General features: G+C 33.3%; 2 protein-coding genes across 11 annotated transcripts in view; one reads left to right on the top strand and one right to left on the bottom strand.

Moving 5' to 3' along the window:
* LOC136025399 (uncharacterized) overlaps positions 1-25,260 on the top strand; it is a 597,112-nt gene that overhangs the window by 71,410 nt on the left and 500,442 nt on the right. For 2 of the 8 annotated variants that reach the window (XR_010617092.1, XR_010617089.1), the window contains one exon: positions 1,202-1,374. The exons of the other annotated variants lie outside the window; for them this stretch is intronic. The gene's annotated coding sequence lies outside the window, so the exon portion shown is untranslated. Of the gene's footprint in view, positions 1-1,201; positions 1,375-25,260 lie in introns of those variants that run through there. 8 annotated transcript variants of the gene reach the window in all.
* The window catches only part of LOC136025384 (alanyl-tRNA editing protein Aarsd1-B-like), an 81,402-nt gene continuing 57,817 nt past the window's right edge, over positions 1,676-25,260 (bottom strand). For all 3 annotated transcript variants that reach the window (XM_065701389.1, XM_065701381.1, XM_065701373.1), the window contains exons 7-11: positions 21,139-21,205; positions 19,386-19,477; positions 16,422-16,476; positions 12,634-12,734; positions 1,676-1,874 (exon numbers count right to left, since the gene is read on the bottom strand). In XM_065701389.1, the coding sequence (XP_065557461.1) occupies positions 1,742-1,874; positions 12,634-12,734; positions 16,422-16,476; positions 19,386-19,477; positions 21,139-21,205 (448 nt within the window). In that variant the 3' untranslated portion in view covers positions 1,676-1,741. The remainder of the gene's footprint in view (positions 1,875-12,633; positions 12,735-16,421; positions 16,477-19,385; positions 19,478-21,138; positions 21,206-25,260) is intronic.

Here is a 25,260-nt window from a genome sequence, read left to right as displayed (position 1 = left end):
AGGGGGAAACCTAAAACTTGGAAAACACTTAAAGTGGAGGGATCGGGATGAAACTTGGTGGGAAAAATAATTGGCAATTGGAGCAGTTCTACTGACTGTAGATAATATAATTGTATATTCATTACTCAGGACAAACAATCAATAAACCAGTTACCAAAAATGATGATCTAGTTAGGAAAATGAACAGTCCCCTCTCTTAAAATTTTATGTAGCGGTGACAGTGCCAAAAATGTAAATCCTGTTAGAACCATTGATGACACATAGTGTATCAGTTATAACCATTTATAACCATTGGTTGGTTACAACCTGTTATAACCATTGATGACACATAGTGTATCAGTTAAGAGCCTATTTTGTTTATTTAACACTCATCATTTACTTAACATGACAATACCGAGTAGAGGAAAAAGAAAAAAAAAACACATGAACAACAAAACAATTACTGCACTAACTCTTGTCATAGCAACGACATTTAACGATAAAATGAAACTTGAATTAGAAAAATAAATTAAATTACTGTACTAAATATGGTCAACAACAGACATACAAAAATAGTAAACACTAGTGAATTAGAGAATGATACCAACCACTCTGTGAAGAATTAAGTTTTCGGTTATGCTTGGCAATTAATTTAGTAATTAATTGCTAAGATCAGGGTAATTAAGTCTAAATTTTCTGATTAATGGAGAACTCCGAGCCAAGTTGGCAACTACAGCAAATATTTCGCAAACCGAAAGAAAATGGACCGAACTTTCAAATAATCTTTCTAATAAACAAATTCTAATACAAAATATGAGGGAAGGTTACAGTACTGAAAAAGCCAGCTGATATTGGTCTATTAAAATCGAAATTTGCTGCAATAATCAATGCTTAGGAAGCAGACATACGTCGTGTCTGATGGTTTGGTAGCAGAAATTGTTTAGTGTTGGGAGGAACCTATACTTATCAAAATACACTAACAGTAATGATGGCTTCCTAAGGAAATGGAGGAATTAAAACACACCCCCAGGCTTGTTATTCACTTCAAAATAGACTACTAATACACATAGAATTCTCATTATAAATTAATTCTGCCCCCCCCCCCCCCCGCCCCCTCTTGGCATTAGTCCAAAGGACCTATGGTCGAAAACTTACCAAAGAGAGAATCTGCGTGCATCTATGCGGTTTATAATTCAGATACAATTTGTTTTTTATTTTTTAGGAAATCAAGTTGAAGTGTTAGCCACCTCCACAATGAAAGAAACTGATTCACTACCAAGTCAAAGTAAGAAGATGAAATTGTGATTGTTGGAGAAAGAGTGAAATCCATTGCCCCGAAGTGTTTGCAACTGTTGAATTCATTGGAACAGTTAAATACAAAAAACCTCCTGGAAATTGGTTTGGTATTGTTCTTGATGAGCTAAAAAAAAAAAAAAAAAAAAAAAAAAACGATGGCACTTTCATGGGCAGAACTTACTTATCCTTTCTCTAATTCTCCAGCAGAAAGTGCCAAACATAACTTTGTGGCTTCTGATGTGACATTTTCTGCCATGTGACATCCAGATGTGACATCTGATGTCTAATGTGACATCCAGAAAGACTTCATTGTCAGAATCATCTTCCTCCTCTGAAAACTTTCCTTTCCTCCTCTAAAAAAATTCCTGTCAAAGTTACTTTCCTCCTCTAAAAACAACCATCAAATGTGATACTCTTTTATTTAATTATTCTGGGAAAAATAATATGTAAATATAGCTCAAAAATATTATTCGGATGTTGGCAGAAGTGACTCCTTCTTCAGAAATTCGAGTACCTCTTTCCGTTTTGCTAGGGACCTGACCTTTGCTTGAAATCTACCACCTCTGGCAGCTCCTTTACCATCGAACATTTTAAGAATCCTGTAAAGATATGTAAACAAGGTTAAATCAAATGGAAAGACTGAATAACCATCCCCAAAACAAATAACTCATTAAATAACTAATCATTTGTCCTTAATTCATTAGTTTAGCTACTTACATTATTATAATTAAACCATTTAGTAATATTATTTAATTGAATAATATATTCAAATGATCCCTATTAAATAAATTAAATAAAAAAAGTTTTTTAACTGCTAGTAAGGAGCGATATTAAAACTTAAAACGAACAGGAATTATTCCGTATAAGAAATGGGTTGTTCCCTCCTCAACGCCTCGCTCTTTACGCTAAAGTATTTAATTGTTTTAAAATTATAATTGTGGCAAAGTGTCAAACTTTAGCGTAAAGAGCGGGACGTTGAGGAGGAAAAGCCCCTTTCATATACGGAGTAATTATTCCGTATATGAAATGGGTTGTCCCCTCCACAATCCCTTAAAGTTTGACTTTTTAATAAATACATATATATATATATCATGAAAAGAGAAATCACCAATGCTACAGCACAAACACAAAAAAAAAAAAAAAAAAAGAAAAAAAAAAAAAAAAAAAAAAAGAAAGAAAAAAAAAAGAGACAGAAGGAGAAAAGGAAGACTGTTTTCCTAAATTAATGATTAATATAGACCAGCACTTGAATGAGGCCTTAACCCTACTCATCCATACAATCCCATAGGTCAAACAGCATAGCCACACACAATCAACCATAAAGAATAATCCATGGACAGGCAGTCATGTCGTCAATAAGTATAAGTCGTCATTTACCGAACAATAGAAAAAAATAATATAGACACATAATTCAGAGGCAACACCCAACATAAGGGCTCATCAGGAGAATACACTGGCCTATATAGGGTTTCGCCACTCTAAATATATATATATATATATATATATATATATATATATATATATATATATATATATATATATATATATATATATATATATATATAAATATATATATATATATATATATATATATATATATATATATATATATATATATATATATATATATATATATATATAAATATATATATATATATATATATATATATATATATATATATATATATATATATATATATATATATATATATATATATATATATATATATATATATATATATATATATATATATATACATATATATATATACTAGCTGTTGGGGTGGGGCGCTTCGCCCCACCAAAGCCCCCCCGCACGCGCAAAGTCGTTACGCACCATTGTAGTTGTGTCCCGGTGTCCCACCTGTGAATATATATATATATATATATATATATATATATATATATATATATATATATATATATATATATATATATATATATATATATATATATATATATATATATGTTTTTAACTACATAAAACTTGCGAAAATACAACATTCTTCGCTGTCCCATTGTCTGTGCATATAAATAGATTGTCAGGTTTACCGACTCTTGAACATGTAACATATAATTGTACATGGGAAAAACAATCAGTATTCAAATCTATACCTCATGATTCTAATGATTGCCCTTGAGCTTTGTTGATGGTGATTGCTAATCGAACATTCTCGATTAGCAATCGAGGCGGGGACGCCGGGGAGCCCCCTATGCCCCCCGGCGTCCCCGTTGTAGTTGTGTCCCGGTCATTTATATTCCCTGTGTCCTGGTCGTCATTTGTGTACCGGTGTCCCAGTCTGTAATTTCTCTTTGAGTGTCCCGGTCGTCATTTATATTCCCTGTGTCCCGGTCGTCATTTACGTCCCGGTCTGTATATACATTCGTTTTTGAATTGGTGTATGATGAAATAAATTTTTTAATTTTTTTCCTTTTTTCTTTTTAATTTTTTTTTGGTTTTTACCTTTTTTTTAGCTGTTTTAGTTTTTTTTCTTTTTAGTTTTTTTTTGTAGTTTTTACCTTTTTTTAGTATTTTTTTATTTTTATTTTTTTAGTTTTCTTTTTCTCCTTTATTTTTCATTTTTTTTTCCTTTTTTAGTTTTTTTCTTTTTTAGTTTTGAAATAAACTTTGTTTTTTTCCTTTTTTTCTTTTTAGTATTTCTTTGGTTTTTACCTTTTTTTTTAGCATTTTTAGTTTTTTAAGTTTTTTTTTTTAGTTTTTTTTTGTAGTTTTTACCTTTTTTTTTTCTTCTTTCGTATCAAACAGTTCGTGGTCGAACTGTTTGTAGTAAGGAGAAACGAACTGTAGTAAGGAGCGACCCGGCTCAATACTAACCAAAACTCTAAAAAATTGAATTTTGATATCAATAGGTATATCAAAAGAATCGCATTTTAATGCTGATTTTAAATATATAAGTATCATCAAGTTTAGTCTTACCCATCAAAAGTTACGAGCCTGAGAAAATTTGCCTTATTTAGGAAACTAGGGGGAAACACCCCTAAAAGTCGTAGGATCTTAACGAAAATGACACCATCAGATTCAGCGTATCAGAGAACCTTACTGTAGAAGTTTCAAGCTCCTATCTACAAAAATGTGGAATTTTGTATTTTTTTGCCAGAAGACAAATCACGGGTGCGTATTTATTTGTTTTTTTTTGTTTTTTTTCCCAAGGGTTATCGTATCGACCAAGTGGTCCCAGAATGTCGCAAGAGCCCCATTCTAACGGAAATGAAAAGTTCTAGTGCCCTTTTTAAGTAACCAAAAAAATTGCAGGGCATCTAGGCCCCCTCCCACGCTCATTTTTTTCCCAAAGTCAACGGATCAAAATTTTGAGACAGCCATTTCGTTCAGCATAGTCGATAACCATAATAACTATGTCTTTGGGGATGACTTACTCCCACAATCCCTGGGGGAGGGGCTGCAAGTTACAAACTTTGACCAGTGTTTACATATAGTAATGGTTATTGGGAAGTGTATAGACGTTTTCAGGGGGATTTTGTTTTGTTTGGGGGTGGGGCTGAGGAGAGGGGGCTATGTTGGAGGATCTTTCCTTGGAGGAATCTGTCATGAGGGAAGAAATATTCAATGAAAAGGGCGCAGGATTCTCTAGCATTACTATAAGAAAACAATGAAAAATAAACATGAAAACTTTTTTCAAATGAAAGGAAGAAGTAGCATTGAAGCTTAAAACGAACAGAGATTATTCCGCATATGATGGGTTCTAAAAATACTTTAGCATAAAGACCGAGGTATTTAGGAGGAGATAAATACCTTACTCTTTATGCTAAAGTATTTTTAGTAATTTCAGCTATTTATTCTACGGCCTTTCTGATTCAGGGGTCATTCTTAAAGAATTGGGACAAAACTTACGATTTAGTGTAAAAAAGCGAGGTATTAACGAGGGTACAAACCCCCTCGTATACATAATAAAAATATAAGGTTATGAAAGTTTGTTACGTAAGTTAATTCTTAAGTTACGTATATTTTTTACTAATAAAAACGTTCGTTAAAAATTAAAAGTTCTAGTTGCCTTTTTAAGTAACCAAAAAATTGGAGGGCAACTAGGCCTCCTTCTCCACCCCTTATTTCTCAAAATCGTCTGATGAAAACTAAGAGAAAGCCATTTAGCCAAAAAAAGAATTAATATACAAATTTCATTTTAATAATTTATGTGCGGAGAGCCAAAACCAAACATGCATTAATTCAAAAACGTTCAGAAATTAAATTAAAAAAAACTAATTTTTTTTAGCTGAAAGTAAGGAGCGACATTAAAACTTAAAACGAACAGAAATTACTTCGTATATGAAAGAGGCTGCTGCCTCATCAACGCCCAACTCTTTACGCTAAAGTTTGACTCTTTCTCTAAATTCTTCTTTTTAAAACAGTAAAAAACTTTAGCGTAAAGAGCGGGGCGTTGATGAGGAAGCAGCCTCTTTCATATACGAAGTAACTTCTGTTCGTTTTAAGTTTTAATGTCGCTCCTTACATTCAGCTAAAAAACTAGTTTTTTTTATTTAATTAATACTAAATTAAAGGTTCGAACTTTTGATTTTCAGTTCAGACGTCATATGCGGACAGACAGACAGAGGGACAACTTATTTATATATATATATATATATATATATATATATATATATATATATATATATATATATATATATATATATATATATATATATATATTAAGCCACCACCACCCGTGTAAAACTTTTTCTGGAAAGTTACCCTGCCCAAACTATCCTGCCAATGTGAAAATCTCCCAGTATAAAAAACAAAAATTTATCAAGTATATGAGGGTCCCCCCACCATGCGTAACTTAAGAATTAACTTACGTAACAAACTTCGATATTCTTATATTTTTATTATGTATATGAGGGGGTTTGTCTCCTCGTTAATACCTCCCTCTTTACACTAAATCTTAAGTTTGGTCGCAATTCTTTAAGAATGACCCCTGAATCAGAAAGGCCATAGAATAAATAGTTGAAATTACTAAAAATACTTTAGCATAAAGAGCGAGGTATTTAGGAGGAGATGAAACCCTCATATGCGTAATAATCTGTTCATTTTAAGTTTTAACGCTACTCCTTACTTTCAATTGAAAAAAAACTTTTCCATGTCTATATTTTCATTGTTTTGTTTATAGTAATTCTAGAAAATCCTGCGCCCTTTTCATTGAATTTCTTTTCCCCCATGACATATTCCTCTATGGAAAGATCCTCCTACATAGCCCCTCCCCTCAACCCCCCCCAAACCAAAAAAATCCCCCTGAAAACGTCTGTACACTTCCCAATAACCATTACTGTATGTAAACACTGGTCAAAGTTTGTAACTTGCAGCCCCTCCCCTGGGGACTGTGGGGGAGTAAGTCATCCCCAAAGACATAGTTATTATGGTTTTTGGACTATGCAGAACAAAATGGCTATCTCAAAATTTTAATCCGTTGACTTCGGGAAAAAATTAGCGTGGGAGGGGGCCTAGGTCCCCTTCATTTTTTAATCACTTAAAAAGGGAACTAGAACTTTTCAATTCCGTTAGAATGAGCCCTCTTGCGACATTCTAGGGCCACTTGGTCGATACGATGGCCCCTGGAAAAAAATAAAAAAACAAGTAAACACGCACCCGTGATCTGTCTTCTGGCAAAAAATACGAAATTCCATATTTCAAGGAGGCACACTCGTGCCTCTATAAAGAGGCGAACCACGACAATGTTAAGCGATCTTCGGTTCCAGTGGTCGCAGAGGGATGGGGAGGGATGCATTTCGTAGCCCGAGCTCCAACTAAGAAACAACCTGCCAAATTTCATCCCCCTCCGACTTTTCCTTCATGGGGAAAATCTGGCCGAAAGTTTCGACCCACCAACCCCAGCCCCCCTTTAACGTTGTCCGATCGGGCTGAAATTCACAAGTTAAGGTCCCCTAGGACCCAGGAGCTCATCCGCGAAATTTCAGCTCGATCCGATAACTGTTTTCCAGAAACCACGCATAGCCACTTAATTTTCATATTCTTTTTTTTTTGCCACGCCTACAGGTCACAGCCGACATCGGATCTGGGTGTACGAAGACTCATTCGATGCGGAATTCTCCGAGTAAGTGCCCTTGAAAGTTTCGTAGGAAAATCTTAGCCCCCCGAAAGTTTCGACCCCCCCCCCTTAACGTTGTCCGATCGGGCTGAAATTCACAAGTTAAGGTCCCCTACGGCCCAGGAGCTTATCCGCGAAATTTCAGCTCGATCCGATAACTCCTTCCCGGTTTTCCAGAAACCACGCATTAGCCACTTAATTAACCCAAGAGCCCATGTTAATTTGAAATTTTTAAAGGTTATTTAAAAGTTATATTTACACACATGCAGGTGGTTAGCTCAGTCGGTAGAGCGTGGGACTTTTAATCCTAGGGTCAAGGGTTCAAGTCCCTTATCGGGCGGTTTTTTTTCATAAAATATGAAAAAACTTCGTTTTCTTAGAGAGTTAAAGAGGCTGCGTCCCAAAGTCGAACCTTAAAACGTACAGGAATTAGGAGAGGCAGTCCTAATTCCTGTACGAGGAGTACAGGAATTATTAAATTACATCCACCATGGGTTGTAGAAAAACGTACAGAAATAATATAAAAAAACTTCGTTTTCTTAGAGAGTTAAAGAGGCTGCGTCCCAAAGTCGAACCTTAAAACGTACAGGAATTAGGAGAGGCAGTCCTAATTCCTGTACGAGGAGTACAGGAATTATTAAATTACATCCACCATGGGTTGTAGAAAAACGTACAGAAATAATATAAAAAAACTTCGTTTTCTTAAAGAGTTAAAGAGGCTGCGTCTCAAAGTCGAACCTTAAAACGTACAGGAATTAGGAGAGGCAGTAGGAGAGCGGGTAAACCACCCGCTTTTAAAGACTCTTTTGTACAGGTTTTTTGTTGTGGGGGGCTGCCGCCACCTAACCCCCCGCTCTTGGCTTCGGAAAGGCCTTCTTTTAATTAACAAAAAATTGAAATGAATGAATGATGGAATAACTTCGAAAAATGTTAAACACAAGAGGACAGGAGAACCATTGCGCCGAAACTAGTAATTAGTAACAATGAAGTCCCCCCAAAACAAAAAACCTGTACAAAAGAGTCTTTAAAAGCGGGTGGTTTGGGGGGAGGCAGCCCCCCTACTGCCTCTCCTAATTCCTGTACGTTTTAAAGTTCGACTTTGAGACGCAGCCTCTTTAACTCTATAAGAAAACGAAGTTTTTTTCATATTATTTGTATATAGGAGCTTGAATTTTTGCAAAAGGGTTTTCCGATACGCTGAATGCAATGGTGTGACTTTCTTTAAGATTCTATGACTTTTAGGGGGTGTTTTCCCCTATTTTCCAAAATAAGCCAAATTTTCTCAGGCTCGTAACTTTTAATGAAAAAGACTAAATTTGATGAAACTTATATATTTAAAATCAGCATGAAAATTCAATTCTTTTGATGTATCTTTTAGCATCAAAATTCTGTTTTTTAGAGTTTCGTTTACTATTGAGCCGGGTCGCTCCTTACTACAGTTCTTTACCACGAAGTATAGTTATCTTGAGACTAAATTTAAAATACATAAATTTTACCAAAATACACACATCAATAATCGCATAATACATACAAAAAATCTCAACACATCAATTACAATGTATCGATTACCAGCGAAATAGAAATTGGATTACAACCAGCACTGTATTTTTAAGCCAAAATTCACAAAACAACCCCTAAATTGTACAATTTCACATTTCTATCGAAAGTGTTCTTGCTCTAAAACTTCATCAGAATCATACAATATTAAATCCGTATGGAACAAGGCCGTGTCCACGGGGGTAGGTGGTTTGACCCCCCCCCACCCCCCACCAAAATAAGGTTTGTCCGGCTCGTAAAAACGTAACAAAAATGCATATAAAACAAATTTTCAATTCGTTTTAAAGTCTTTTAAAAAAATTAAATTACTTTTTTAATAAAAAAAATTATTTTGTGACCCCCCCCCAAAAAAACCCTAGATACAGTCCAGGTATAAAAACATGATATTAACTTTTCGAGCACCCAACATAGAATTTCTGTATTTCTGCTTTCAAACAGTTCGTGGCAACGAACTGTTTCGTTGCGACCCGGCTCAATAGTAACCAAAACTCTAAAAAATTGAACTTTGGTGCCAATAGCTACACCAACAGAATTGCATTTTAATGCTGATTTTAAATATATAAGTTTCATCAAGTTTAGTCTTACACATCAAAAGTTACGAGCCTAAGAAAATTTGCGTTATTTTAGAAAATAGGGGAAAACACCCCCTAAAAGTCATAGAATCTTAACGAAAATCACACCATCAGATTCAGCGTATCAGAGAACTCTACTCTAGAAGTTTCAAGCTCCTATCTACAAAAATGTGGAATTTTATATTTTTTTTGCCAGAAGGCAGATCACGGATGCGTGTTTATTTGTTTGTTTGTTTTTTGTTTTTTTCCCAGGGGTGATCGTATCGACCCAGTTGTCCTAGAATGTTGCGAGAGGGCTCATTCTAACGGGAATGAAAAGTTCTAGTGCCCTTTTTAAGTGACCCAAAAAATTGGAGGGCATCTAGGCCCCCTCCCACGCTAATTATTTTCCCAAAGTCAACGGATCAAAATTCTGAGATAGCCATTTTATTCAGCGTAGTCGAAAAACCTTATAACTATGTCTTTGGGGACGACTTACTCCCCCACAGTCCCCGTGGGAGGGGTTACAAGTTCAAAACTTTGACCAGTGCTCACATAGAGTAGTGGTTATTGGGAAGTGTACAGGCGTTTTCAGGAGGATTTTTTTGTTGGAGGCAGGGGTTGAGAAGAGGGGGATATGCTGAGGGAACTTTCCACCGAGGAATTTGTCATGGGGGAAGAAAATTTCCATGAAGGGAGCGCAGGATTTACTAGCATTACTTAAAAAAAAAAACAATGAAAAAATAAATATGAAAAAGTTTTTTTTCAGCTGGAAGTAAGCAGCAGCATTAAAACTTAAAACGAACAGAAATTATTACCCATATGAGAGGCTCACCTCCTCCTAATACCTCGCTCTTTACGCTAAAATATTTTTATTAATTTCAACTATTTATTCTGCGGCTTTTGTGATTCAGGGGTCATTCTTAATGAATTGGGACAAAATTTAATCTTTAATGTAAAGAGCGAGGTACTGACGAGGGGGCGAACCCCCTCATATATGTAATAAAAACATGAGAATAAGTTCTTTACGTAAGCTAATTTATAAGTTACGTATATCTTTTGCTTATAAAAAGATTCGTAAAAAATTAAAAGTTCTAGTTGCTTTTTAATTAACCGAAAATCGGAGGGCAACAAGGCTTCCTCCCCCGCTCTTTTTTCTCAAAATCATTCGATCAAAATTATGAGAAAGCCATTTAGCCAAAAAAAAAAAAAATATACAAATTTCGTTTTAATTATTCCTCTGCGGAGAGCCAAAATCAAAACATGCATTGATTCAAAAACGCTCAGAAATTAAATAAAAAAACAAGTTTTTTAAATGAAAGTAAGGAGCGACATTAAAACTTAAAACGAACAGAAATTACTCCGTATATGAAAGGGGCTTTTCCTTCTCAACGCCCCGCTCTTTACGCTAAAGTTTTTTACTGTTTTAAAATGTAGAGTTAAGAGAAAGAGTCAAACTTTAGCGTAAAGAGCGGGGCATTGAGAAGGAAAAGCACCTTTCATATACGGAGTAATTTCTGTTCGTTCTTAAGTTTTAATGTCGCTCCTTACTTTCATTTAAAGAACTTGTTTTTTTTATTTAATTAATTTCTGGATCGATTCTGAAATGTCGACTGTATACCCCGAATTTCTATTTCTTTACTACGAAATTTTAATTTTGGCCTAAAATTCATAAAAACTTTGAAGATGAGAGAAAATCATACTTGAGATACAACTTGGGCACAATTATTTCCATGTTTTTTAAAGCTTTTGTAATTGATATTTATTGGTGTACCGAAGTTTATACCCAGAGCATGACTGAAAAGTCTAGCTTCGATTCGGAGAGGAAGGGAGAGAGGGAGATTTGAATCTTTTCATCAGCACATCCACAAGAATGGATAAATGGACCTCGGCCAAACTTGATAGTAAATTTGAGTTAAGGCCCCGGTTATGCCTTTGGATATTCAGACGTAGTAGTATGACCTTTGAGGAGGAGGGTGAATGAGATTAAATTATTGTCATTAGTAGCAAGTTTACCAGAACAACTTGTTGGATCCAAATTAAACTTGAGGAAAAATGAGAGCTAGTGTCCAACTAGGACCTTATGAGATCCAGCCAAAAATTTTCCCGAGAAATGGAGGGAGGAGTGGTCCATAAATTCTTCTCAAAAGAAGGACCTATCCCATTCAAATTTAGCTCGGTATTGTATAAGAATAAGTGCCATAGTTATGCCTTTTATGAGTCCATATCCGATCGAACTGGTGAAAGGGTTTTCGTATAATTTTTCATCCCAGCATCTACTAGAATGGGATGTCATATCAAACTTGGCGCAAAGTGAGAGCGAGTGTAATATTAAGACAGTTTTGTGATCTTGAACCACCAATCCATTAGGAGAATAGGAAGCGGTGAGAGGGTGTAAACCTGGTAACTAAGGCATTTATCAAAACCGATTGTCTGATTTAAGCATGTGACAGAAAGTGAGAAGTCATTTTCTGTATTGTGCTTTTTGGGGCTCCCACTATCAGAGAGGGATGTTCCCTCCCATACTTGGTGCTAGGTAAGACCTGCATCTTTCATAGGTCTGCAAATCTTCTATGGCACTTGTACAGAGGCCATCTATGGCTCAAAAAAGCCAATCAGCTTTTCTTAAACTTTCAAATAGCCCTTGTGAGAAACGAAAATTCTTGAAGTAGAATACCTTGAATAAAGCCTATCTCAAGGTAGGATAATTTCAGTAAGAACTTTAGAGGTAGGATATATTAGTTCTAGTTTAGTGAAACGAAATATAAAGTTCAAATTGGTTAGTAATCACAAAGTAGACACTAAGTAAACATTTGTAAAAAAAAACAAAACATATTAGCTAACACAGAACAGTAAACACGAAAAGCAGTGTCTGGTATGTTATCGTTCAATTACCATGGCGAATATGCTGTCATAGAATTGAATTTACAAGACAGAAAAAAAAATTAAAGTTCTCCGAAAAATATACATTTCCTTGATGTTCCCTCCCATACTTGGGATATCTACAGATTTAATCAGGAAAACTATATCCTTTTTTTACTGAAACTAATACTCTATTTTTAATATTCTTTTTCTTTTCTTATTATAAAGAGTAAAAAATTGACGATCAAAGCGTTACTTCAGTGGCCTATGATATCAAAAAAAAAAAAAAAAAAAAAAACACAGCTTACATTGGAGAAGCAGATTTTAGGGTTTCTTCTGGACCAATCAGCATGACATGCGCTTCCGACTGGGTTTCAGCATAAGTAATAAAAAACACTGTGCCTTCGGCCTGCAAAAAAACAATTGACAAAAGGCTTAGAAAGAGAAGATACAGATGGCAGCCATTAAATGTGAGCTTTCTAGTATGTAATGAACTAAGAGTACAGAAAATCATCAAACATTCTGTAGCGGTAACTTTATATATTACCGGCACCCTACTTATGTATTGCTATTTGTATCGCAATTGTAACAAAAGAACCTGTCTACTTCGAGATAATTCCACACTGGGTCCAAATAAACTTAGACCTTTAACTGAATTCTCAGTTTCAACAAATTAAAATTCAGCATCTTTTGGATATTTTTAGTTATGTAGCACTGAAGCTTTTAATTCATTTTAAACCCGTCTTGAATTACTAAGGCTTCCGCCTATATTAGTTTTTTAAAACTGTCTAGTATGAGCCCTAAGGGGCACTAAATTGGGACAAAAATACCAATTCCCCTCTTAAATTTCAAAATAGCCTTTTTCGTGCATTGATGTTAAAAAATTAAAAATATATCTACCCCCCCCAACTGCTCCAAACATTTCAGTGATTTGGCTAGCCTGTGAACAATAAGCTGAAGTTATGTGCTAAACCTGCTACCCTAAAAGAGAAGCAGAATAATCATTTCTGACTTCTGACTGGATGTTGCAATTACCAATTAGATGTTTCCATTCCAAAAAGGATCCAATATCATATCTTAGCGGTTACAATTTATTCAATTAGCAATTATGCGTAGAAACAGTAAATGCCAGAAAAGACCCAAATGTACCCAAATAGGTACATTTGGGTCTTTTTATAGGTACATTTTTATTTTATAGGTACATTTTTTGGGTCTTTTGGGAAAAGGCCCAAATAGGCAGAATTGGCTCAAAAATTTAAGCCAGTATTTATTTAAATGAACCGTTAAAGCTGCCGTATTAAGCTGCGCAAAAATGAATTTATTTAGCATACCAGTTCTGGTACTTCGCAAAATAAGAAATAGGGTCATATACCGGTGACCAGCGTTTAGAAATAGTTTTGGCTTTAAACCAGAGTTTCTGAACCTGTTTCGATTTTTGGGCACCTAGACATTCTAAATCCTGATACCTCCCCCTCCCCCTCATGATATTCAACTTTTGCTGTTAAAATTTTACGTATATTCACCTGAAGGAAGGATGAAAGACAATTAACTTGGTAAGTTCTTTTCGATTTATCCTCTAGGCATATTTTATAACAACAAACAAACTAAATTATGTAACAATCGACTTTCGAATAACAAGACCCTTCCGGACAAAATTTGCCACTGCTACTATATTTATTTTCGACGTCGACTTCAAAGTTCCAAGAAGGGGCTCACGACCACCCATCCCAAGAAAGTTCCCTCTTATATACAACATCTATAACGTTTTCAAACGTTATAGATGTCCATGGAATACTTATAACCTTATAACTTTCAAACCTTATAACGTCAGTGGAATACTGTCATTTCTCTTTGATCCTTAAATGTACCTGAGTGTGACGTCGTTCGCATCCCCTTTTTTTTTCAAAATTTACCCGTGGGGCCAGCACTACACGTGGGGGATCATGGTTTTAGACTAAGATGGTTTAACTTACTACTACTACTAACAACTCACTGCAGCATCAAGCCACGTGACGCCACGCAGCTGAGCACGCTGCTCCTTCACCTTATTCTGCTCAAAGCTTTCCATCACACCCCCTACCAAAAAGTTCCCATTCCCTTATGGGCTGATCTGTTTTTCGTTTGGTCTTAGATGGATGGCAAAAAAAAAGGACTATCTTTGGCGATCTGTCAAACATCACCCACAAAAGATGTTCTAGCCAATTCTCTCATTATAGCCCAAGAAAGCCTAATAGAACAACATTTTTTGTACAGCTTTTTTTTTTTATACGATAGGTCAAACAGGTACCTAAAACTGCCCTTAGACAAATCTTGTGAAAAAATTTAACCAATCACTCTCCGTCTACTGTTCAACTCTGAAAACAGTCTACCAAAAAAAAAAAAAAATGCCAATATAACAGAGACTAAAATTAGAAAATTTACAATTTAATTTTTCAATTACCTTAAAGTGGATGTGCTACCTACCCCCCCCCCCCTACAAAGCCAATAATTTATCAATGGCCAATGATAAAAAAAATCAATAAGACACTGCAAGTGAAAAAGAGGCGCGTTACCAAGAAACTAAACTTAAAAAAACCTTCTTAAGTCTTATCGTCAATCCTAAAAATGAAAGGAACACAATGAGGTTTTGTTATCTACAATAATTTTACAATGAGAAGTATATATGTGCGCAGAACTGGTATAACAATCCTTAATCGAAGATGGAGAATCTGTAACCAATAGAGAAGTGAATTTATTTCCCTGTTATTTTTCTCTTGTACGTTTAAATTGGTAAAAACAAAGGATTTAGGACGAGTTAAACACTTAAGTCTACATCGAGCACACTATAGGCATATATATAGCACATCGAGCACAATATTAAGTCTACATCGAGCACACTATATTCAGAACAGTTTCCTTTTCTGCTCTTTTTTTTTTTTACCTAAACAGAAAAAAAAGAGGCTTCGAAAAAAAAAATCCCAAATTTTATTATGCCGTAAATTATAAATGTCGAGAAGGTCTCTAAACCAAAATTCTCCTAATATACATTATATAGATGCTGTCCAAAAGCAGAGACATCCTCTACTTTCTCAGAATGTGTTCCAAGTCTGAATTTCCATGTCTTTTTTTTTTAGAAAAACAAAGAAACAATATGCTTGACAAAAGCTTATTTTCATCAAAAATTAAATTATTTTCCAAAGCTTTTCAAAACATTATTTTCAAAAACATTATACTTTTCAAAAGCTTATTTTCATCAAAAATTAAATTATTTTCAAAAGCAACTCATTTATCGTAAATTTGACTTACCTTTTACCTACTAAGACACCTAGTTTTTGTAATAGTTAAAACAAACTTAGAAAAACCCTCAAAACTTATGAAAACTACTTTAACACAATCATAAATATTTATCCCATTCTTAAATTGCCTTAGTTTATCCCCACCCCCTCCTTAATGGAACAATATATAACGCAGTTTATTTTTCATCGTGATACTTTATAAAAACACCACTTTTTCATTGTTATGCCAACAGTGAGTGCTAATCAAGCAATGAGAACAAAAGAGTAAAATATAATTGTCAAATATATTTGTATATATTATAAAATTAAATTGTGAAATATAATGGTAAATTATCAACACTATACTGGTTCATTAGGGAAGGGGTAGGGATAAATTGAAGATAAGGTGCTTTAAGAATGTCATAAGTAAGTATTTATGAATATTTTAAAGAAGTTTCCTGAATTTTGTAGGTTTTACTTCCCTTGGTTCCACCTACTAGAATTATCCTAGTTTTTTTTTTTTTTTTTTTTTTTTTTTTTTTTTTTTTTTTTTTTTTTTTTTTTTTTTTTTTTTTTTTTTTTGCAGTTCTACCTCATTTTTATCTTTCAAATCATGCTTAAAATTTTAAATGCTTTAGTTTTATTTTATTGCCTCACGTGTAATCATTGCTACTAAAAGGGTTGCATTTACAATTTTGAATCAAAACGAACCAATTTTTAAATGATTTTAAAATTCACTTCCACCGATAGCCAAACCGAAACCTAGACTGGCCCAGTCAAAGTGATAAATTTGGTTCAAAATAAGAGCCCCTTCAGTCCCTGATAGACAGAAAGATACTTACAAATTCTTTAACTTCATTGGAAAACGTGTTAACGAAATCAGTGGTTCCATCTTTCCTAAAAAAAAAAGAAAAAAGAAAACAACAAACAAATCAATATAAGAACGTGACTTTGAACGTAATTTAACAAAAGAGGAATAAAAGTAAGAAAAAAAAATAATAAATACAAATATTGGACAAAGTTCAGTTCAGTTCGGTTCAAAGCATATTACCAATTAATTAAATAATAATTCCTGTCTATAATTAATTATTCTATCATTTAATGAATGCGTAATTTACATTCACTTTATTGAAATAGTTTCATGTTTTTTTCTTGTAAATTCGATTATTGCCTAATTAGTAAGTCTTCCAAGTTGGCGTCAATGGACTAGCTCTGATATCAGGTTCGTGGTAATAAACTGTAAATCTTTGGTCAAAGAGAAACTTTAGTCCAATAGTAACTAAAGCTCTAAAAAAGAGAATTTTGAAAACAATCATTACATCAATGGAATTGGCTTTTTATGCGGATTCAAAATATATAAAATTCTTTAAGTTCAGTGTACCCTTCAAAAGCTACAAGCCTGAGAAAATTAGCGTAATTTTCAGACGAGGGGGGAACACCCCCAAAGACTCAAATAATCTTAATAAAAATCACAACGACACATTTAGTATATTAGAAAACCCTATCGTATATACATGGAAACTTTTCAGGGGGAGAGGGAAGAATTTCCTGGTATAATTTGCAAAACAGTCAGAAAATAATTACAAAAATAGGTTTTTTCAACTGAAATTGAGGAGTAAAATTAAAACTCAAAACGAGAGCTTTTCTTTCGTAAATCAGGGGGCTGCCTCTTCCTCGTCCCTCGCTCTTTACGCAGAAGTTTGACTTTTTGTCCCATTCCTTAAGAACTACACTTGAAGCACAAAGGCCATTGAATTTGAATGAGAATTATTTTTCAAGAACTTTAAGACTTTAGCATAAAGAGCGAGGTTTGAGGAAGGGGCAGAACCTCTACGGGATAATTTCCATTCGTTTTAGGCTTTAATATAGCTCCTTAATTTGCTAGTTTAAAAAAACTGGTTTTTTATTGTTATTTTATTTTTTAAAAACTCCAAACTGGTTATACATAGATTGTTGTAAACGAAGAGCAATATGACAGACATCCTCTGGGAAACCTGGCCCGACCATTTGATCTGATGAATTTGCTGTGACCTTTTCTGACCTCTGTCTATTTTCCTTCAAACCTTTCTTCTATCCTGACGAATGGCATCTTAAATAGAATCTGGATAAGAATATTTGATTTTTTTTAATGTATTTTTATCTTCCACCTTAGACGAAAACAAACTTTTTGTGAGCTATGTTCTAATCTCTGATATAATTCCAAAGTTAGAGAAAGAGCATAGCAAACTCTAAGATATGACATATGCAATTTATCCCCACACTATCGTTTTATATAATTTTGTTTACAAAATATATAAAATTATACGAATCCGGTCATTTACAAAAAAAAAGTTTTCGGCTTAACATAAAGAAGTTCTCAGATATTTTAACCTGTAGCCCTTTGATTCTTCATATATTTGTTGTATATCCGTTTGTTTGAAATAAAATGACGATTAATTTGTGACAAAAAATGACGATTTAGTATTCTGCTTAGTTTTTTTCCTTTTTATTTAATTATTTCGAAACGCTAATGCATAATCTCAATACCACTCCGAGATCTGGGGTAGCGGGTATCTGACCTCACGTCCCACATTACCAAGCAGAGGTAAATACACTGTATCACTAGAGGGGTCTTCCAACTTAACTTTCAAAAAAAAGAAAAAAACAACAACAAAAAACCAACAATTAATTAAAACGAGTACAGTAGTAACGTTTACAATAATTTGCAAATGTTATGTTGGTAGATGTTTGAAATTGTTTGTAGAGAGAAAGAGTAATTTTTTTTTAATTGAATTAAACTTTATTAAACTATTATTTGACAGTAGCCATCCAGGAAGAAACAAAGCTCTGAGGAAGAACGACTACAACAATCAATATCCTAAATACAAAAAGAGAGAAAGAGAGAGAGGAAGCGAGAAAGAAAGGAGAAGAGAGAGAGGAAGCGAGAATATATATATATATATATATATATATATATATATATATATATATATATATATATATATATATATATATATATATATAAATTTGATGTATATTAAAGTGCCGAAACCCTATAGGCAAATGTATTCTCCTGATGAGCCCTTGTGTTGGGTTGTTGCCTCTGAATTATTTGTCTTTATTGTTTCTATTGTTTGGTAAATGACGACTTATACTTATTGACGACATTACTGCCTGTCTATGGATTATTCTTTATGGTTGATTGTGTATGGCTATGCTGTTTGACCTATGTGGTTGTATGGATGAGTAGGGTTAAGGCCTCATTCAAGTCCGTACCGGCGGTGCTGATCTCTGTTTCTTGGCCCTTTAGCCAGGAAGTGTAATGGGGGGTTGGGGGCCAGCCATCCTGTGCTTTCGCACACCCTTCCTGTTTACCTTCCCCAGATTTCTCCAGGTACCCATTTAGACCTGGGTCGACTATTAATCACTAATTTAGGAAAACAGTTTTCCCTTTCTCCTTCTATCTCCTTTCTTTATATATATATATATATATATATATATATATATATATATATATATATATATATATATATATATATATATATATATATATATATATATATATATATATATATATATATATACATATATATATGCCCTTATATATATATAGCCCTTGGTGCCAGTACTGGTAGGCTAAATAGATTCGATATCTCAGTTCTATGCTTTAAGAGTTAAGTTAAGGTATAGACAAGGCTACATTTCACTTAAAACAGGATAGAGTGGTTTTTTTTTTTTATTAATTTTGATTTTAATTTTAAGCCACATTTCAGCTGAATAACAAATAAAAAAGGCATCAAGGAAAAAAAAAATGAAAGACAAAGTACCTGTGAAGCTCATATAGCTTAGGCTTAAGAGGTAATTCTTTGAACAGCTTGGCTTCATTTTTCGCTACTTCCTTCCACAATGACGAGCATACCTTAAAAATTAAAATTTTAGATTCCATTATATTCATCATTATTAGAAAATGATCATCATCAGATTCAGTATTTCATCTGTAAGATTTGTGAATGAAATTTCCCCGTCAGCCTGGATACAACAAACCCTGAGAAAGAAATGGTAAAAAAAAAGAAAAAAAGAAAATCTAAACTGTTGGTAGATCTGATTGAAATGATGAAAGGGCTTGAGGAACAAATAAGAGGAAACTATAGTTTATTGCTGAGATAAACACCAATTCCATCTAGCCTTATATGGCAAGTCAAAAATTTAAAAAAGAGCTAAATTCAAATATTATTTGTATCTCTTGTTTTAACCGTTACTTCAAATTGGGCCAAAGATGAGATAACCATTGTTACCGAGAAGGCATAATCAACGAAAATTGTTATATATATATTTTCTAGCTAGCCAGGGTTCTGCATAATAATTAGACCTAACTATTTCGAAAAAATAACCATAATTTTTCCGCTTTTAGAAGATAGTAGAAATATCTTTAATTGAAGCCATGTTTCGGCTGAATTAAGAATAATATTATCCATTTTTCTTCTAGTTTTCCTGAGTGATACTGTAATATAGATGGCGGTTTTAACTCGAATAAAACCAATTTGAAGCACAAAAGATTATTATTTTGTCCGTTTTCCATACTTACTTATCATTATATCTAGCTTTAAATGCTGTGTATTCCTGTTTTGTTTTGCCTCGCTATTGACTACAAACCATTTTTCCGAAATCCATATTTTCTCTTTGAGATCAGTCCACTGGCGCAAATACCAAACTCTCCCAAATTACTGGAGCCGAAACCTACTAAATAATACAAATAAGCTTATTAAGCTTATATAAGCTTAAATAAGCAAAAAATCTTATTTAAGATACATAAAAATAAGATTCCTTTAGCAAAAATATTAGTCGACACCAAGTGGAGAGCCATATAGAAATACGTTTAATTCAACTGAAAAATTTGATTAGGTCAGCGACATAGTATAATTTGATAGCCCTCTCACTTTTTTCCTGCTTCCATTGTTTTCCAACTCTTTATGATGCTATATCATTAAACCCTTAAGCCACACCTCAGCACCTGGCCAGAAGTACCGGAGCCTCAGCACCTGAAGCCTCCTCTCTCGGTGATATACATCTTTTATCTTAGCTATCCTATGTTCTTCATACTACAATAGCCCAAACTATTTTAAAATCAACAAATAAATTTCGAAAAAAGAATGTTTCTAAGAGAATATTAGTTTGGATCTAAATCGCATCACACATTTACTTGACTCTATGTTTTGGCTGAATTAAAGTAATCTTATTCCAATTTTTTCTAGTTTTTTTCGGGTGAAACTGCCATGTCTGCAGTACCCTCAACCCCTGTAAAACTAATTTTGAATACAAAGATTAGTCTTTAGTCAGTTTACACATTTTTTTTCATGATAATCCACTTAAAATGGTGTATTATGGCAAGATCAATTCCAATTCGCCACTGCAGAACTTAGTCATTTTGTTATTACATTGACTTTTTACTTTGACTTCATTGATTTTTGTTACACACTGTTACAACTGGCTAATAATATCATTTGCCAAGTTTAGACTATGTTTTGTTTTAATGCATATGGGAACTAATTAAACGAGAATTAACAAATGTTATTGACTAACCTTTTCTGACTGCTTAGTGGATTTAATCAATTTGTCAACTAGCATAACATGCTCTTCAGGACCATTTCTGAAAATAAGTATTTCCATGTATAAAAATCAAGTGTTTTGGAATATTTCTTAATTTCAGAAAATATATATATCTATATATCAATCAAGTGTTTGGGTTTCCGTGTTTATTTTTTTTTTGTGCACTAGAAAACAAAAGCAGCTAAAACATTCAAGCCAGCCACACTGCATTATCGAAGCCCTGAGAAAATTAGCTAAGTACAAAAAAATAAAAAAGCAGAAAACTCGAACTGAGAAGACACTATGAAAAGGGTGAAGGTCCGGCTTACTGGTCTTAGCAAGGTTGTCTATTTAAAAGGAGCTTATAAAGCCCAGGAGGCTTGAGATCCAAGCTAAACACCATAGCAACCGGAGGGAGGCACAATATATATACATATATATATATATATATATTATATTAATTTATTTTTTCTCAAAACGGCTCCATACTTATTCGGAAAATTTGGCATCCTAAGATATTCTAGCCTAAAAAATGGTCTAAGTAGGACAGAAGTTTGAGAAAATTCGTTAAGAGCCTTAATTTTAGAAAAAAAAAAATTATGTGATTGACGTCATTTTTATTCAGTATTGCAATGAGTCACTTATGTGGAAAAATTAGAATTTTCCGGTATGGAGAAGTTTATATCAAATTGCTTAAAGAGCAAAAACTGGTAATTGCAAAAATATTTGTATATATTTTAACAAGGGATTGCAACAATTCAAAAACCTTAAAAAGAAAACCATTAGACTAAAGCTTAGTAGATATCGTTGTTAGAAATCGGATTTGCTATAATAATCAGATATCTTTACATTGAGAATTTATATATAGAAGCCTACCGCGTGCCGAGTGCTAGGGCCCGGCGGCTGGTAATTGCAAAAATATTTATATATATTTTAACAAAGCCTTACAACAATTCAAAAACCCGAAAAAAGAAAACCAAAAATTTGAAGCTTAGTAGATAATGTTATTAGAAATCGTACATGCTTTAACAATCAAATATCTTTGAAAAGACTTTAAAAAAGCAACAAAATGCATATGAACACATTTTTGACGCATTTTGTATATATATTTTTTTTGTAAAACCCTTCCAAAATGTGACACCTTCCCCCCCACCGTACAACCCAAACGAAAATCCTGAATACGGTCTTACTAATAGTAACCTATATATAAACTATAATAGTAGCCATTGAAGCTACTGTCACAAACATTTAGGGCATCTTCAGCATTTTCATTAAAATCACATTCTTTAGGCCGGATTCCATAGACTAGTTCTTGATTCTGATCTGAATCTAATCTGGAAACTGTTAGGCGAAACCGCAGAAGATCCAATCCTGCTGTATTGTATTGTGTCAGATTAACGACGCTTCTTGACTTAGTTTTCTTTTTAACCTCCAATCCTGCTGTTCAGTTCTGCTCATCCTCTGCTCATTCTGCTGTTCAGTTCTGCCCATCCTGCTGTTCAGTCCTGCTGTTCAGTTCTGCTCATCCTCTGCTCATCCTGCTGTTCAGTTCTGCTCATCCTCTGGTCATCCTGCTGTTCAGTGCTGCTCATCCTCGTAATGAAAGTTAGCGCTAAATTATTCCATAGAAAATCTCCCCTGCGACTTCTCTAATGAATTACTCGCACATCATTGACATGCGTTATAGTATAGTGCACTAGATTTTTTTTTACACTCATTATTGTATTTTCATATCAAGTATACCATATTAAAAGGCCTTATACAGCTCTACATTTCTGCTATTCACTACTTCAATTCAATTTTGGGCAAATCGCTTTAATAAAGCTAAACAAGCTCTTCTGAAGAATGAGGTTTATGCTAGGAAGTCTGTAAAATTTTAAACAAGAAAGGACAATTTTAAAACAATATATTGGTTAAGATTATGGTGAAAATCGATAGGGGATATGCGACGAGAGTTTGGTATTTAAAATCTAACCTTAGTGTAAAATAAAGAAAATTGTTACTTTAATAAATAAACTAATATACTAAAATAAATATACTAAAATAAAATATACTAAATAAAAATAAAAAATAAAATAAAAAAAATTAAAAAATAAAATAAAATAAAAATATAAAATAAAAAAAATATACTAAAATAAAGAAAATTGTTAACCAACTGTTCAGTAAAGCACTGTCTATTCAATTTAGTTGCAGACGAAATAAACGTTGTGAAAAAAGACCTTTGCCCTAGGATTACAAATAAGGGGTAGAGCTGTCAGGTATGTCAAGGTTGCAGCGGTAACTGCAACTTAGTAAAGAACGAGCCACAGCCCATAGAATCCCAAAAACGGTGAGAAAGATTGCAATTTCTAGCTGATTCAGGAATAAAATAACAAACTAATAAAAAAAAAAACATTTAAAAACAACAGACATTTCGGCAGTAAAGGAAAACACATAATCGCAATACTAGGGGTTAGAATGATTATTATACTCCACCTGAAGTGTCTACCAGGCCCAATTTTTCTTTTATTATGAAGGATATAAAATTATGGAAAAACTTAGAAAATGAAATGAAGAAGATAGAAAATTTTACTGATTTTGAGCGAAAATTAAAGAAAAAATTATTAAATAAGCATGAATTTTGTTTTCATTATACGACTTTTATTTTTACACCTTAAACCTACATCTTTTTAAATCTAAAAATTTTAATTAAAAATTTTTAAATCTACAAATTCAAATCTTGAAATCTACAAATTATAGCTGAGAATCTACAAAAAAATTAATCTTCAAATTTGGAATAGATCATAACTATATAAATATTTTAAATAGTCTTGATTCTTTCAGCTTTTGGGGACCTAGGCCTGGACTTCCTCTGGTGTGCCTATAGTTTCAGCTTATTACTGAGCAGCATTGTTAACGCTTTCGAACTATAAGTATACCACAGGTCAATTTGTACCACCTGAACAGTAGGTCAAAAAATTATCGCAACAAGACGACAATTGTCGATAAACTGACACTTGAACAGATATCCTATTCAGAAGTGAGCAAATAAAACAAAAATGTACAAGAAAATTTGTATTGTAACAACAAATTCCAAATGTACCGAAATGTGCCAGGATTTGTAGATTGGGTAAAACAAAAAAGGTACAATTATACCGTGCTGGCAACGTTGTTAGTGAAGAGTCTTATTTCGAATCTTAGCGGCGACGGCAAGTGAGAAATCTGACAGAAGATAAATGTTGATTTTAGGATATTAAGTTAAATTCAATTTTAAGCAGTAGTCTATAAACGAAATTTCCATAGGTAAAAAAACTAAAAAACTTGCTTAATTTGACTGAAATTAGTTGGAGGAACAAAAGATATATAATTGTTTAACGGAGAAAAATGACTTCAAATCGATTACTTTTAAAAGTTGCCATTAATTAACCTAAGAAGATACATGTTTCTTATCAATCCCCCTTTGAAGAGAAGGTCAGATCTTATTAAAAAATTCACCGTCTGATGAACTCCAAACGTCGGGTTTGAACTGGTCCATATTCTAACTTTGGACATGCTCTTAGAAATGATTAAAAAATTAGTTAGTAGCCGTCCATTCTAGAGCCTTTCAGCCCTTTTTGCGTTTTTCTTAGATTGGAAATCCAAATTTAGAATTTCTTACAAATGCTCTGGACGTTCAACGTTAAGGTGATTCCGTAATAGTATTAATAGAAATAGAAGGCAGTGAGAGGGGGGAGGTCGTCACCTTTTCATACAAGATATATCCTAATCCGATTAGTTTTTGATGTTCCTTCAACCCATTTTTGAAAACAAGACTTGGTACCAGATTGGTACCACACATGGTGGATCCTTAGGCCAAAACAGTTTCAAATGACAATATTTTGACTTCAGTAAAATTTATTATTCAATTTAGTCTTTGTATAATAATTGTATAACTTATCACAAGTCAAATAACAAACAAATATATAAAAAATGATAGTGAAAGAAACGGAAAACAGAAACAACGTTTTGAAAATAAACAAAGATAAAATAATTACCTTAACAGAATATGAAAATCACCCTGTTTCAAAATCAATAAATGACAAAAAATACAAATATAAAAATAAATAAAAAATAAAATAAATAAAAAATATAAATAAA

This window comes from Artemia franciscana, chromosome 1 (assembly GCF_032884065.1).
Source record: "Artemia franciscana chromosome 1, ASM3288406v1, whole genome shotgun sequence".
Lineage (NCBI taxonomy): Eukaryota > Metazoa > Arthropoda > Branchiopoda > Anostraca > Artemiidae > Artemia > Artemia franciscana.
This window is presented reverse-complemented; position numbering and strand designations above follow the sequence as displayed.